Source organism: Aquarana catesbeiana, linkage group LG05 (assembly GCF_042186555.1).
Source record: "Aquarana catesbeiana isolate 2022-GZ linkage group LG05, ASM4218655v1, whole genome shotgun sequence".
NCBI classification, from domain to species: Eukaryota; Metazoa; Chordata; class Amphibia; order Anura; family Ranidae; genus Aquarana; species Aquarana catesbeiana.
The window spans coordinates 167,970,537-167,984,576 of record NC_133328.1 but is presented as its reverse complement, the minus strand read 5'-3'; the positions used below and the strand labels follow the sequence as shown (position 1 = coordinate 167,984,576).

At 41.7% G+C, this 14,040-nt stretch overlaps 1 protein-coding gene across 2 annotated transcripts in view; it reads right to left on the bottom strand.

Moving 5' to 3' along the window:
- Positions 1–1,748: 1,748 nt before the first annotated feature.
- LOC141144549 (collagen alpha-4(VI) chain-like) overlaps positions 1,749–14,040 on the bottom strand; it is a 418,531-nt gene continuing 406,239 nt past the window's right edge. For both annotated transcript variants that reach the window (XM_073630331.1, XM_073630330.1), the window contains one exon: positions 1,749–3,776. In XM_073630331.1, the coding sequence (XP_073486432.1) occupies positions 3,610–3,776 (167 nt within the window). In that variant the 3' untranslated portion in view covers positions 1,749–3,609. The remainder of the gene's footprint in view (positions 3,777–14,040) is intronic.

Below are 14,040 nucleotides of genomic sequence, written 5' to 3'. Positions count from 1 at the left end.
TGGAAGATTTGTTATGCCCTGATGGTAATTGGGAGATAGACGGCTGGTCTGGCACTTATGGTAAGGACAGGCCCCTCCTTCATCTCCCTGTTACATTTGGATTTGTGTGCTCACAGGCAACTGTGACTGGCACGGTTTAAATATTTAATGTTATGTTTGAGTTAATAAAAGCTGTGGCCTTGCCCTTTCCAACATTAATTGTTGTATGTGGTCTTTATTGGACGGTAAGAAGGGGTAAGGTGTTATAAGTTGTCATGGTAAGTTATGGTATAGGACCTGGGCTTATTGCACCTCAGCAGTCATGATGTATAAAAGATATATGAGCCACATGTCAAACCCAGATCCTATAAAAACTTAAACTTTATTTCTCTTTTAATAAAATCATTTCTTCTTTTTTTTTCTCTGCAGCAACACTTAAAACACTTGAAGTGGAACTACAGGAAAAAGAAAAACTATGATAAAGACTATCAATAACACTACAGTTTATGTTTTTCGAGCCCACCCAATTTTGAGTCACTCTTGTTATTTGAGTTCCCCCCCGTAACATAGTTGTATTGCCTGCAGATTGCAGCTAACAGATCTTTTATTTTTCATTTTAACATTACCAGGCCAAGCTGTCCAGCAAAAGATGCAGTTACAGGCAGTACTGGGACAAGGTCATCCAGCGCCCAAGGCGAAGATGGCAAACTGCACCCCCCCTCCCCCACGTGGAGGGGGTGGGGCTTATAGCGGTGAACAGAGCAAAAAGGCTCCATTCACACCTTGGCAGATGTGATGGAGTGTGCATGGTTTTGTCCAGCACTTATAGGGCAGCCCATTAATTTTAATGGGCTGCCCTACTTGTGAAGGATGCGCAAAAGAACCTTTTTAAAAATCACGCTGCACTAAAACGTGCAGTAGCTTATTATTACGCGTTTGTGTGTTCTGGGTTCTCTGTTTTCAGTTGATGGCAGCAGTTTCAGCAATTTACATTTTTTAGAACTCTAAAGTAGAAAAGAGGTGAGTACATCCCTTTTACCCTTGATATCCTAGCCTGCTACATTAAACCACTTTGCACCTTATTATATGAATATGCTCTATTCTTAGCTGCATAATCATTCCTCTTTAATCTTCATATATTTATAATGGGAATTCTGCTGAGTGCAAGTTACTGAGTTGATAGACAAGGTAGAGCAAGATATGTTATGATCAATAAGATAAGAGAAGGGGGTGTTGTCAAAACCTATAAAGCGAAACCACATTATGTTCTCCAAGGGCCTAAGAAAGCAATATATTATTGATTTACTAAAGGAGTATAAAATGGTCAGGAGGCATAACTTTATTTACTTAGAATATCCAGTAATTTGTGAGGAAACTTTTTTTTTTAAAAATGGGATTTTTACTTGTTTAGATAACTGAAGTGAACGCAGCTTGAACCTTTTTACTAAGCTATGCGAATATTTATATTGTAAAGTGAACAAAGTACACCTTTATAAAATCTATATCTATAAATGAGTACTGGTTGGACGGAGACCTTTTTTACATACAGTACAGAATAATTTCATAGACACTTCTTAGTATAACATAAGGGGCTCATTGGCCAAAACGCTCAAAATGAAACGTTGCTTGCTTCCAATGCTATCAGAAAGTAATGTATCCCCATTTTGTTTTATTAATGCCAAACATACACACATAAGCAACTAATATATGAAATAATTTTATTGACATTCGACTGAAAAAAAAAAAATGCAAAAAAATGACAAATCTAGTTTTTCTCACTAGAGCAATTTTTATTGATTGGTAATTCTTCATTAACATTTCCATTGTATTAAAAGAAAAATACAGCTAGGTGACTGTTGCAAATACACATGTACTGCATATGCTGTTTCAAGTAATGCTCCCTTCACTGACCTCCATGTCATTACAAGACACTGCTCTAATTGGGGTGGGGGGATGTGCGGGAAGAACCAGTGCATGCTGTTGGTAAGGAGATCAACCAATCCACCATTTTCAAAGTGTCAGATTCAAGGATTTATGCATGGCAGAGAGATTTTTCTTGAATTGAGTAGTGTTTTGATAACGTGAGCAGGGAGTAAATAAAAGGTAACTGTTAGGTCTCTTTTTTGCAGAAATGTTTTTTTTTGGGAGGGTTTTTCTTTTTTTATGACAGGGTTGCTTTAAATATATCTGGATTTACATTCGAACTTGGCTAAGTGTAAAAATGTTGCTTGGTAATTTTTTACTTTTCTTATAATACCTGAGATTAGCCTACTAATACATTCTTATAATTTAGAAGAGGAAATGTTACCTTGAGTTATTTTTAAAAAAAGGTTGGAATTCTGGTATGATATTGAACATAACTATGAATAAAAAGGATCCACCTAAAGTTAACAACCTGTGCATGGGTAAACATAGACGGGTCAGTAATCTCCCATGTTCATGAGTCATTCTGAGATCCTGGAAAATGCTTAACATCTCAGTGACCAGAGGTGAATTTGGTGACCAGCGATGGAATAGGTGTGGGGTTTGGGGGGGGGGGGGGGTTTACACTTAGCTACTAGAATATTATGACACAGGGGCAGTTAACCAGAGCCTTCATCTCAATCTGTGTGACTCCACTTGGTATTTATCTCCAGCAAAATATCATATACCTTTTAAAAAATTTGAGGCAGTTTTTAGTCCCTGAATTTCAGTTATATTTCCCAGAAGTGTTATTAATGCTGCAATGCAAATATATTTTTTACTGATGTAATACTGATGTTCTCTGACAATTATTTATTTGATTAAAACCATTATTTGTGTATTTGCAAATCTTACAAAATATTTTTTGCATTTGACACATTTTAAATTCCTAATGCTACACTTCTTTAGGCATCACAGTACTAGAAAATACACAGTTTGGTCTATTCTACCCTTCTTCTGCATTATTATGTGATGCTCCAAGGTACAAAGAGAGAAAATGGGTACCATAAACTGTCTATACATAATATTTCTTAAATACATTATTTAAAAAAATAATTAAAAATGTTTAAACCTAATGGGGCATATATATGGTCGGACTTTTCGGCTACAAAAGTCCGACAGCCCGTTCCACAAACTTTCGACTGACTTTCGGCAGACTTGTGGCGGACTTTCTAACGAACGGACTTGCCTACATACGATCACACAAAAGTCCGACGGATTCGTACGTGCTGACGTACACCGGATTAAAATAAGGAAGTTGATAGCCAGTAGCCAAAAGCTGCCCTAGTGTGGGTTTTTGTCCGTCGGACTAGCATACAGGCGAGCGGATTTCTGGGTCCGGCGGAGTTACGACGTAAGGATTTGAAACAAGTTCCAAATCTAAAGTCCGTCAGATTTGCGACTGGAAAAGTCCGCTGAAAGTCCGGGGAAGCCCACACACGATCAGATTGTGCGCCAGATTTGGGTCCGTCGGACTTTTGTAGCTGAAAAGTCCGACCGTGTGTATGCCCCATAAGACTTGAAACATTTTCTGGTACATTTTATTTAAAAGCAAGCATCAGTGTTTATCCCTTTGTGATCATTTTCGCTGTCTAATGCATATGCATTAATTCCAGATATCACTGACCATGTTATTTGCATAACACAGGGTAGAACAATTTAACAACTCTATGATAGACAGACAGTTTCACACTCTTCTTGTGTTTCAAACTGGTTTTTGTTTCCTCCGCAGCCACCATACCAGAACTGAGCACACTCGTTCTCATCAGAGTTGTACCACCACTTCAGTACATAATCTTGGCAGTCTCCTTCTTCTTGTTTCAGCTGACATATATCTGCAAAGGAGAAATCTATATCTTAAAGAAAGGTTTGGGATTGTTATAAGCACAGCACAGGAGATTAAAGCAGTAGTCCAACACAAAATAAAATGGCTACTGAAATATAAAATAAAAAGCCGCTTTTGTTGCAATTTTCAGCTTAAACCAACCTACCTAGTATTTCCTTTCTGCCACAAGATGTCCTAAGGTCTTCCAAATTTATTGTAGTACCCTCTAATGTGTGATATTATTATTATTATACAGGATTTATATAGCGCCAACAGTTTGCGCAGAGCTTTACAACATCGGGGAAGACAGTACAATTACAATACAATTCAATACAGGAGGGGTCAGTGGGCCCTGCTCGTTAGAGCTTACAATCTAAAAGGGAGGGTCAAGTGGAACAAAGGGGAGTAGCTGTGGGGGATGATCAGATGGACAAAATGAAAATACAGTTGTTAGGTGTGGGTAGGATAGGCTTCTCTGAAGAGGAGGGTTTTCAAGGATCGTCTAAAAGCTAATAGAGTAGGAGATAGACGGACAGATTGGGGTAGGGAGTTCCATAGGCTTGGAGAGGCTCTGGAAAAGTCCTGGATATTGTACTAGTAGTGTAGTGTAGGAAAATCTAACTCTGGCTCATGCTGTAAATATGTGAGTCCTAATTGGGTCAGGGTTATTAGAGTTCAGGGCTGGATGACTCATTCTGGTGCCTCCCCCTCTTCCCAGAGTGTTGGAGAATGTTCTGAAATTAGTGGGCAGGAGTGAGGAGGAGCTGCCTTGAACCTCAGCCAATCCCCAGGAGTGGGCTGGCAGGGGACAGATAAAATCCCATAAATAGATCTGGGATATTCCGGCAGGGGAGTCAAGTGGAGGCTGTAGATGCAGTGCTGAGGAGGCTGTCAGTGGCCCGTCAGGCGAACTCCCTAGTCAGTGTGGTGTTCTGCCTCGGGTCGGAGCTCTGGTGCTGGCCTGGAAGGACCCTACCACAGAAATAGCTGGAGGGAAGCTTTCCTGAGAGGCAGTGGGAGCAAGAGGACAGAGTGAGTAATTCAGCACTGTGCAGGGGCTGACAAGGGGAGAGACTGCCACAAGTAGCAAGTCTCCCTTGTAGACAGCGGTGTGCTTAAGGCCCTTTTCACACATACGGACCGTTCAGGTCCGTCTGTCAGTTTCTTAGGCGGACCTGAATGGACGCTCCATACAGTTCTATGGAGCGACGGATGTCAGCGGTGACATGTATGCTGACATCCGATCCGCTCCGCTCTGATCCGCTAAATTCAGACGAATGGAAACCCTATTTTCCATCCGTCTGGCGGATCAGATGAAAACAGACAGGCGGATCCATTTTAATCTAATCCCCCATAGAGGAGAGTGGAGATCTGACATCTCTGTCTCTCCACAGTGAGCAGAGACGGACCTGTCATCCGCCTGCTCAGCTGGGATCAACGGAGTGATTTCCGCTGAGCAAAGGGAGTCCGTGAAAAACGGACATTATGTGTAAAAGGGTCCTAAGTCTTTGGCATTGCCCTGGAAGATCTCCAGAGAGTCAGTTGGGTGGACAGGTGTAAAGAGAGTCAGCCAGGTGGGCTGGTGAAGAGGTGGCCAGGCGGCATTTTCTGCAGAAGTGGAGCTGTAAATAAGAAGTTGTCCATGGATCTATTTGTTGTTTGTCAAGTGGGCATCCCATAAATTCCTATTCCCATCCAAGTTATCGACCCCTAATAAAATAACAAAAACAAAGCTCAAGGACTGGTTTCTGTGGCTGAATGCAAGTGGAAGATGCTGAGTGCTTGGCTGTGCAGCAGTGGGGAACCCTGTCATCTGCAGCTTCTACAAGAGGTGTACTACATTAATGACAGCCAGGATCATTCCTACTTCGTTTAAGCGCAGGCTGTCATGGGCCTACCCTTTATCACAGTTACGTTGCAGCAAAAGAGTGATGGGCTCATCTTTCGGTCACTTGCTTCTTTTCCTCTATTAACATATTCTTTGTCAGTGCATGAACTGATTGGCTCTTAGTGCTGCTTCTTCATTTAACACTTAGCTCTGGAGTACAGAGCTGGCTGTTAAATTAAGAAGATTACATATTTTATGATGTAATACTAAACACAGAATTATATTATATTGTGTACTTGTGTATCTACTTAAAGTTCAGCTTCAAATGCATACTAAAAACTGATATCTTAACATATGAAAGAGTATTCACAAATGTATACTGAACATATGTTTAAAATCAAACATATTCCCAGAACTTTTTATTTTCATTGTGTGGGCAGAGAGATGTGATAAAATATTGTTATCAAGAAGTATGACAATATTGCTTAGGAATTTTGAAGTCTATGAAGGCTTGTAGGCTAACTTATGTACCTCACAGGATAGAAATATACATGCAACTTTGTACTAGAAATATCAATAAGAATGGTGCAGCGCTGAAAATATTAATGTAAAAATGTCCCAATAAGAACCAAAATAATTATGGTCAAACAAAAGTCCTCTCCGTCAGGAAGAAATAATACTCTAATCAGCGAGATCCATATTGAAAGGAGACACAGAAGAGAGATGAAAACACCGTCACCAACACCCAAACAAACTGACCCTTACCAGCAGTGTATGGGTTATACACGTGTGTAGAAAAAAGGCAGTCTTCATAGAATAAACCAACGATCTTCTAATGGAGTAGCACCAACATATACTCCTCTGAACTAAATGGAAGGCTGTAGATCTCCTTTTGGTAGCTGGATATTAAACCAAGTATACTCCAGTATGCATATGCACCTCAAGATCGTGGTACGTAGGGAATAAAAAGAAAACGCTCATTGCGCAATCTCCATAAACAAGGATGATTTATTGAAAAGATAAAAACCACTCACATTTAGTAAGAAGGTATACAGCAGTGTGAAGCGCCCAGCGCTTCTAACCACAAAGATGGCCACCGTGTCACCGTCCCACCGCGTCCTGCGTCGCCAGTCTCTATCATCGCCCAACGTTTTCGTCATCAACATGCGTCTTCAGGGGAGCCCATCAACATGCGTCTTCCCGCCCCTGAAGATGCATGTTGATGACGAAACGTTGGGCGATGATAGAGACTGGCGACGCAGGACGCGGTGGGGCGGTGACACGGCGGCCATCTTTGTGGTTAGAAGCGCTGGATGCTTCACACTGCTGTATACCTTCTTACTAAAAGTGAGTGGTTTTTATCTTTTCTGTGTCTCCTTTCAATATGGATCTCGCTGATTAGAGTATCATTTCTTCCTGATGGAGAGGACTTTTGTTTGACCATATTTATTTTGGTTCTTATTGGGACATTTTTACATTAATATTTTTAGCGCTGCACCATTCCTATTGATATCTCTTCGATTGTATCCAGCAATTTTTGTGTCAGCAGCTTCCATTATATGTTTTATTAAGCGCAACAGATTCTGTTTTATTTTATTTTGTGCTAGAAATAACATATACATTTTTTTGTAAGAAGCGTGATGGAATTTAATTTGTTTAAGTAGTGTGTATCATAAACAATTGCCCTTCTTTATATAAAATACTGTTTTCACTTATTTATTTTTTATCTCAGTTTTGCTGCTCTCATACATCATCTTTGCAGTCACTTCCTGTCCACATATATTCACTTGAGCATCAGCTGCACATCATTGCTCTGTGTCAGCTATGGTGACAAAGGGGGACTATGCCTCCACAATATGTGTCAGCATTGCTGCTTTTAGTTTCTGCCAGAGGATCATATGGCAGGGTGACAAAACAACTGGGAGATGGTTGACACCCCATAACAGAGAATGCCTGAACAAAGGCCTTCATGGTATGGTCCCCAGATTTTATTTTACTTAACCACTTCAATACAGGACATTTATACACCCTTCCTGCCCAGACCAATTTTTAGCTTTCAGCGCTCTCACAATTTGAATGCCAAATATTTGATGCAACATTGTACCCAAACAAAATTTTTATCATTTTTTTCATACAAATAGAGATTTCTTTTGGTGGTATTTAATCACCACTGGGTTTTTTTATTTTTTGCGACATAAGTGAAAAAAGAGCGAAAATTTTGAAAAAAAAAAAAAAAAAACACTTTTTTTTTAGTTTCTATGATAAACTTTTGCAAATAAGTCATTTGTGTTCATAAATTTGGGCCAAAATTTATACTGCTGCATCTCTTTGGTAAAAATAACCCAAATTAGTGGATATTATTTGGTCTCTATGAAAGTTATAGAGTCTACAAGCTATGGTGCAAATCATTGAAAATTGATCACACCTGATGCACTGACGGCCTATTTCATTTCTTGAGGCCCTGAAATGTCAGGAAAGTACAAATACCCCCCAAATGCCCGCTTTTTGAAAAGTAGACAGTCAAAAGGTATTCAGTAAGAGGCATGGTGAGTTTTTTGAAGTTGTAATTTTTTCCCACAATTCTTGGGAAAATTAGGAATTTTTTTTTTTTCACAAAATTGTCATAATAAGAAGTTATTTCTCACATGCATATGCATACTTCCAATTACACCCCAAAATACATCCTGCTACTCCTCCTCGCGATACCACATGTATGTGACTTTTACACAGCCTGGCCACACAGAGAGGTCCAACATGCAGGGAGCACCATCAGGGGTTCTAGAAGCATAAAATTACACCTCTAATTTCCTAAGGACCTATTACATTTGTGAAGGCCCTGGAGCACCAGGACAATGGAATTACCCACAAAATGACCCCATTTTGGAAAGAAAACACCCCAACGTCTATTCTGTGAGGCATAATGGGTCTTTTGAATGGTTATTTTTTTTCCACAAGTCTTCGTAAAACATGGGAAGAAAATTAAAACATATTTTTTTTTTTATACAAATTGGTCAGTTTATAAGATATTTCTAACTCAAAGCATGTATATAGCAAAAATGACACCCCAAAACACATTCTGCTACTCCTCTTGAGTATGATGATACCACATGTGTGAGACTTTTACAAAGCCTGGCCAGCAGGGTGTGTGCCCAGGTGCACACAGCCCATATAATGAGAGACTGGAGAGAGCAGTGTGTGAAGGAAGGTGGAGTGTGTGCAGCTTGTTACTGCTGCTGCTGTATGAAGACAGACCTGTGTCTGGAAAGTTGTCTGCCCTGTGTGAGACTACATCCCTGGTGAGGGGGGACTTCGTGTCTGACGGACTGGGAAGGTTGGGACAGCTACAAGGGCCTGTGAGACCAGAGACGGGTCTGGGAGGCTGGGATAGCCGAGGCGACTAGCAAGTCCAAGGGGGCCGAAGGAAGTCCTGGAGTCTGGGGGACAGTGAGCTAACCCAGGGGCTGGAGAATCCTGTTGAGACCAGGAGTAGGCCAGTTTAGCAGGGAACCGCAAGGCAAAGTAAGCCTAGGAGCCAGGCGGCTTGGCATTTTGTGTTGTGTGAGTTTACTGGAGAAGAACCCCTCTGTGGGAAATCCTGTGTATAAACTTTTATTTTGTTCCTTTTAATAAAAATGGGCTGCCACACCCTCAAACCTAATAACTGACTGCTGTGGACTCTCTGGAAAAACGCATATACCACTGAGCTAAACACCCCAATGTCACAGGACCTATTACACTTTTGAAGGCCCTGGAGCACCAGGACAATGGAATTACCCTCAAAATGACCCCATTTTGGAAAACAAACACACCCCAACGTATATTCTATGAGGCATTATGAGTCTTTTGAACGGTTCATTTTTTTTTACACAAGTCTTCAGAAAACGTAGAAAGAAAATGAAAGTTTTTTTTTTTTTTTTTTTTTTTTTTTTTTACACAAAGTTGTCAATTTATAAGATATTTCTAACACATAGAATGTATATAGCAAAAATTACACCCCAAAACACATTCTGCTTCTCCTTCTGAGTATGGCGATACCACAAATGTGAGACTTTTACACAGCCTGGCCACATGCAGAGGCCCAACATTGAAGTAGTACCTTCAGGCATTCTAGGATCATAAATTACACATCTCATTTCATTCCTACCGATCACACTTTTGAAGGTCCTTGAGCACTAGGACAGCGGCATTACCCACAAAATGACCCCATTTTGGAAAGCAAACACCCCAACGTATATTCTGTGAGGCATGTGCTGCAGATAGGTACTCGGGTACTCTGATGGGCTGGAGACAGGTACTCGGTTACTCTGATGTGCTGGTGACAGGTACATGGTTACTCTGATGGGCTAGTGACAGGTACACAGGTACTCTGATGGCCTGGTGACAGGTACACAGGTACTCTGATGGCCTGGTGACAGGTACACAGGTACTCTGATGGCCTGGTGACAGGTACACAGGTACTCTGATGGCCTGGTGACAGGTACACAGGTACTCTGATGGGTGGTGACAGGTACACAGGTACTCTGATGGGTGGTGACAGGTACTCGAGTACTCAGATGGACTGTGACAGGTACTCAATTACTCAGATTGACTGTGACAGATACTCAGATGAACTGTGACAGGTACTCAGATGAACTGTGGCAGGTACTCGGGTACTCAGATGGACTGTGACAGGTACTCAGATGGACTGTGACAGGTACTCAGATACTCAGATGTACTGTGACAGGTACTCAGATGGGCTGTGACAGGTACTCGGATGGGCTGTGACAGGTACTCGGATGGGCTGTGACAGGTACTGAGGTACTCAGATGAACTGTGACAGGTACTCGGGTACTCAGATGGACTGTGACAGGTACTCAGATGGACTGTGACGGGTACTCAGATGGACTGTGACAGGTACTCAGGTACTCAGATGGACTGTGACAGGTACTCAGGTACTCAGATGGACTGTGACAGGTACTCCGATACTTGGGTACTCAGATGGGCTGTGACAGGTACTCAGGCACTTGGATACACCTTTTTTAATTGAAAAATAAGACAACAGTAAAGTTAGCCCAATTTTTTTCTATATTGTGAAAGATAATGTTACGCCGAGTAAATTGATACCCTGTCGGTCATGCTTGCGCCCGCTCGTGGAATGGTGACAAACTTTGACCCTTAAAAATCTCCATAGGCGACGTTTACAAATTTTTACAGGTTGCCAGTTTTAAGTTACAGAGGAGGTCTTGGGCTAGAATTATTGCTCTCGCTCAAACGATCACCAGGCGATACCTAACATGTAAAATTCAAAAAGTCGCGCTAAAAAAAATGAGAGTGGCAACAAACAAGTGCCTAAAACATCATAAAAATTATGAGGATAGGTAGTGGTCACTGAGCAAATATTATAATACTAATCGGTGTATGAATACACCACAATGGAAATTAAATATATAGAACACAGATATTGCTTTCTATGTCCATAAAAAAAGGAAAATACAAAATTGCGTGATTTGATGTGGGCAACAAGTGAATGCCTCAAAACACTAAGGCAAAGTATAACAGTGTGACAAATGTCTAAGTGAGCCGTGCAAAAACACTAAAAATATATTCAGTGTGAAAAAAAATACATAAACCAAACTTATAAATTCCAACGAAAGTCCATAACTATACAAAAACAATATTTAGTATAGTCCGTGCATGCTTTGTAGCACAAAAACGTAGTTATGAGTGTCCCCAAGTGCTGAGTGAATATTAGAACCAAAACTTTGCTGCAGTGACTAGGGTGCGTAGGCAGACCTCCACCATTCAAAACTGCTGCCTCTTACCAGAAAAAGTTGGTTTCTTAGTTATAGGAGTCCTAAAGGGCGGATGGCTACAACCCCAGCCAGGGATCTGTACAGCAGGCACTTGTTGTCATATGAATCCAGGAACTCGTAAGTGCTTGCTGTACAGATCCCTGGCTGGGGTTTTAGCCATCCGCCCTTTAGGACTCCTATAACTAAGAGACCAACTTTTTCTGGTAAGAGGCAGCAGTTTTGAATGGTGGAGGTCTGCCTACGCACCCTAGTCACTGCAGCAAAGTTTTGGTTCTAATATTCACTCAGCACTTGGGGACACTCATCACTACGTTTTTGTGCTACAAAGCATGCACGAACTATACTAATTATTGTTTTTGTATAGTTATGGACTTTCGTTGGAATTTATAAGTTTGGTTTATGTATTTTTTTCACACTGAATATATTTTTAGTGTTTTTGCACGGCTCTCTTAGATAGACATTTGTCACACTGTTATACTTTGCCTTAGTGTTTTGAGGCATTCACTTGTTGCCCACATCAAATCACGCAATTTTGTATTTTCCTTTTTTTATGGACATAGAAAGCAATATCTGTGTTCTATATATTTAATTTCCATTGTGGTGTATTCATACACCGATTAGTATTATAATATTTGCTCAGTGACCACTACCTATCCTCATAATTTTTATGATGTTTTAGGCACTTGTTTGTTGCCACTCTCATTTTTTTTAGCGCGACTTTTTGAATTTTATTGGATTATATGGTTTACTACTTTTTAGTCGCAGCTCATCTTAATTTAATTAGTGTTAGCGCAATATTTATTTTATACCTTTCCAGATACCCAACATGTGTGGTTTGAACACCATTTTTATATGCAGGCGCCACTTACATATGCGTTCGCTTCTGCGCTCGAGCTCGGCGGGACGGGGCGCTTTATTTTATTTTTTTATTATTTATTTTTTAGTTTTAATTTTTACACTGTCTTTTTTTTTAAAAAAATTTGGGTCACTTTTATTCCTATTACAAGGAATGTAAACATCCCTTGTAATAGAAAAAAGCATGACAAAGTGATCTTGCGGCAAATCCGCTGCAGAGACCCTTTTTATCTGAAAGTGGACCGCCCACTGTTTAAACCGCCCACTGTAAAGATACTGGGGTTATTGCAGCTATCTGCTGCGATAACCCCGGTATTCAGCGTCAAACAGCCCCTGTATAATGATGGCAGGCAGTCCGTAAGTAGTTAAATAACAAACATGTCATACTCAGGGGCAGGCTGGGCCGGGGGGCAGGAATGCAATTTCCCCCCCAGGCCGCTCTGATTCCCCGTAAAAAGGCCGATGAGCTGCCAGCTGGGAACTGAGCATGCGCAGTTGGCCGAGTGTTACTGCTCGGGTGACTCCGGAGGGAGGCTGGCAGGGCTGGATAACAGCCCAGAAGTGTGCAGGAACATTAGCGCTGTGAGCGGACATCTGTCATGTCACAGACAGCGCTGTTCCCAGCTTCTGAGCTGACAGTCTGTGTCCTTTCCATTCAGACTGAGCACAGCCGAATGGAAGATGGTGGATCCGCTCTGCCTCCTCCAGCCCCCTCTGTCACTGTGCCCACCCACACTCCGGGCTGATAACCGAGCCAGTGAGCCTTCTGCCTGCTGGGTTCTTCCTTCCAAGTGAGTGAGCTGTGACCGGCCTCTCCCTAATTCCTCCCCCTTCTCTGCTAAATTCCTCTCCCCCTCTCTGCAGATAAAGAGGTTTCTTTCAGCAGCCTTTTCAGTACCTGGTCCTGTGTACTATGATGTGGGCTCACACTGGTTTTCTGCAGTTTGGCTGCAGTGTTGGTGATCTCACTGTCTTCCTGCATGTCCCATAGACTTCTGTTAGTTTGCACATTTTTGCTGCATTTACTGAAAGTGCACAAAAACGGCTGCATTTTTGGTGCGCTATAGAAAAAACTGCAGCAAAAACGCACAACCTAAAAGAAGCCTATGGGATTGAGGCTAAGGAAAACTGTGTACATAAGCACTGCGGCTAAACCGCAGCGCACCAGTGTGCGCCCAAAGGCTTGTACACACTTGCAGCAGGCACTGCCACTCCGCTGAAAAGTGATCAATGCTCAGGTCACTTTTGCTCATGCTCAGCGTCTCCAACCAGAGCTGTCAGTTTTTTTGTTCAACTCGCTGGATTGGGCGAAAAAAAAAAAAAAAAACTAGTGGTGTGTACAAGGCTTTACTGTGTTGATAAAAGAATCAAACAATTTTCTTGAGGAGTGGTCTCCCTGTGCGGACAATTTGGAGCGATGTCTCTCTCTGTCAGTGGTGGCTGATGCTCAAAATGTTTTAGGTGGGGGAGGGTGCAAACTAAAAAATACTGAAAAAAAACCCCATCAATTGCAGCCTCACTCTGCCATTAAATGCAGTCACTGTGCCATCCATTGCAGCCACTGTGCCCATCAATTGCAGCCTCGCTGTGCCCATCAAATGCAGCCTCACTGTGCCCATCAATTGCAGCCACTGTGCCCATCAAATGCAGCCACTGTGCCCATCAAATGCAGCCTCACTGTGCTCATCAATTGCAGCCTCACTGTGCCCATCAAATGCAGCCACTGCGTCCATCAGATGCAGCCAATGTTACCCCCCTATCGGCATTTAACCAGCACCCCACCCTGTCTGACTGGCACT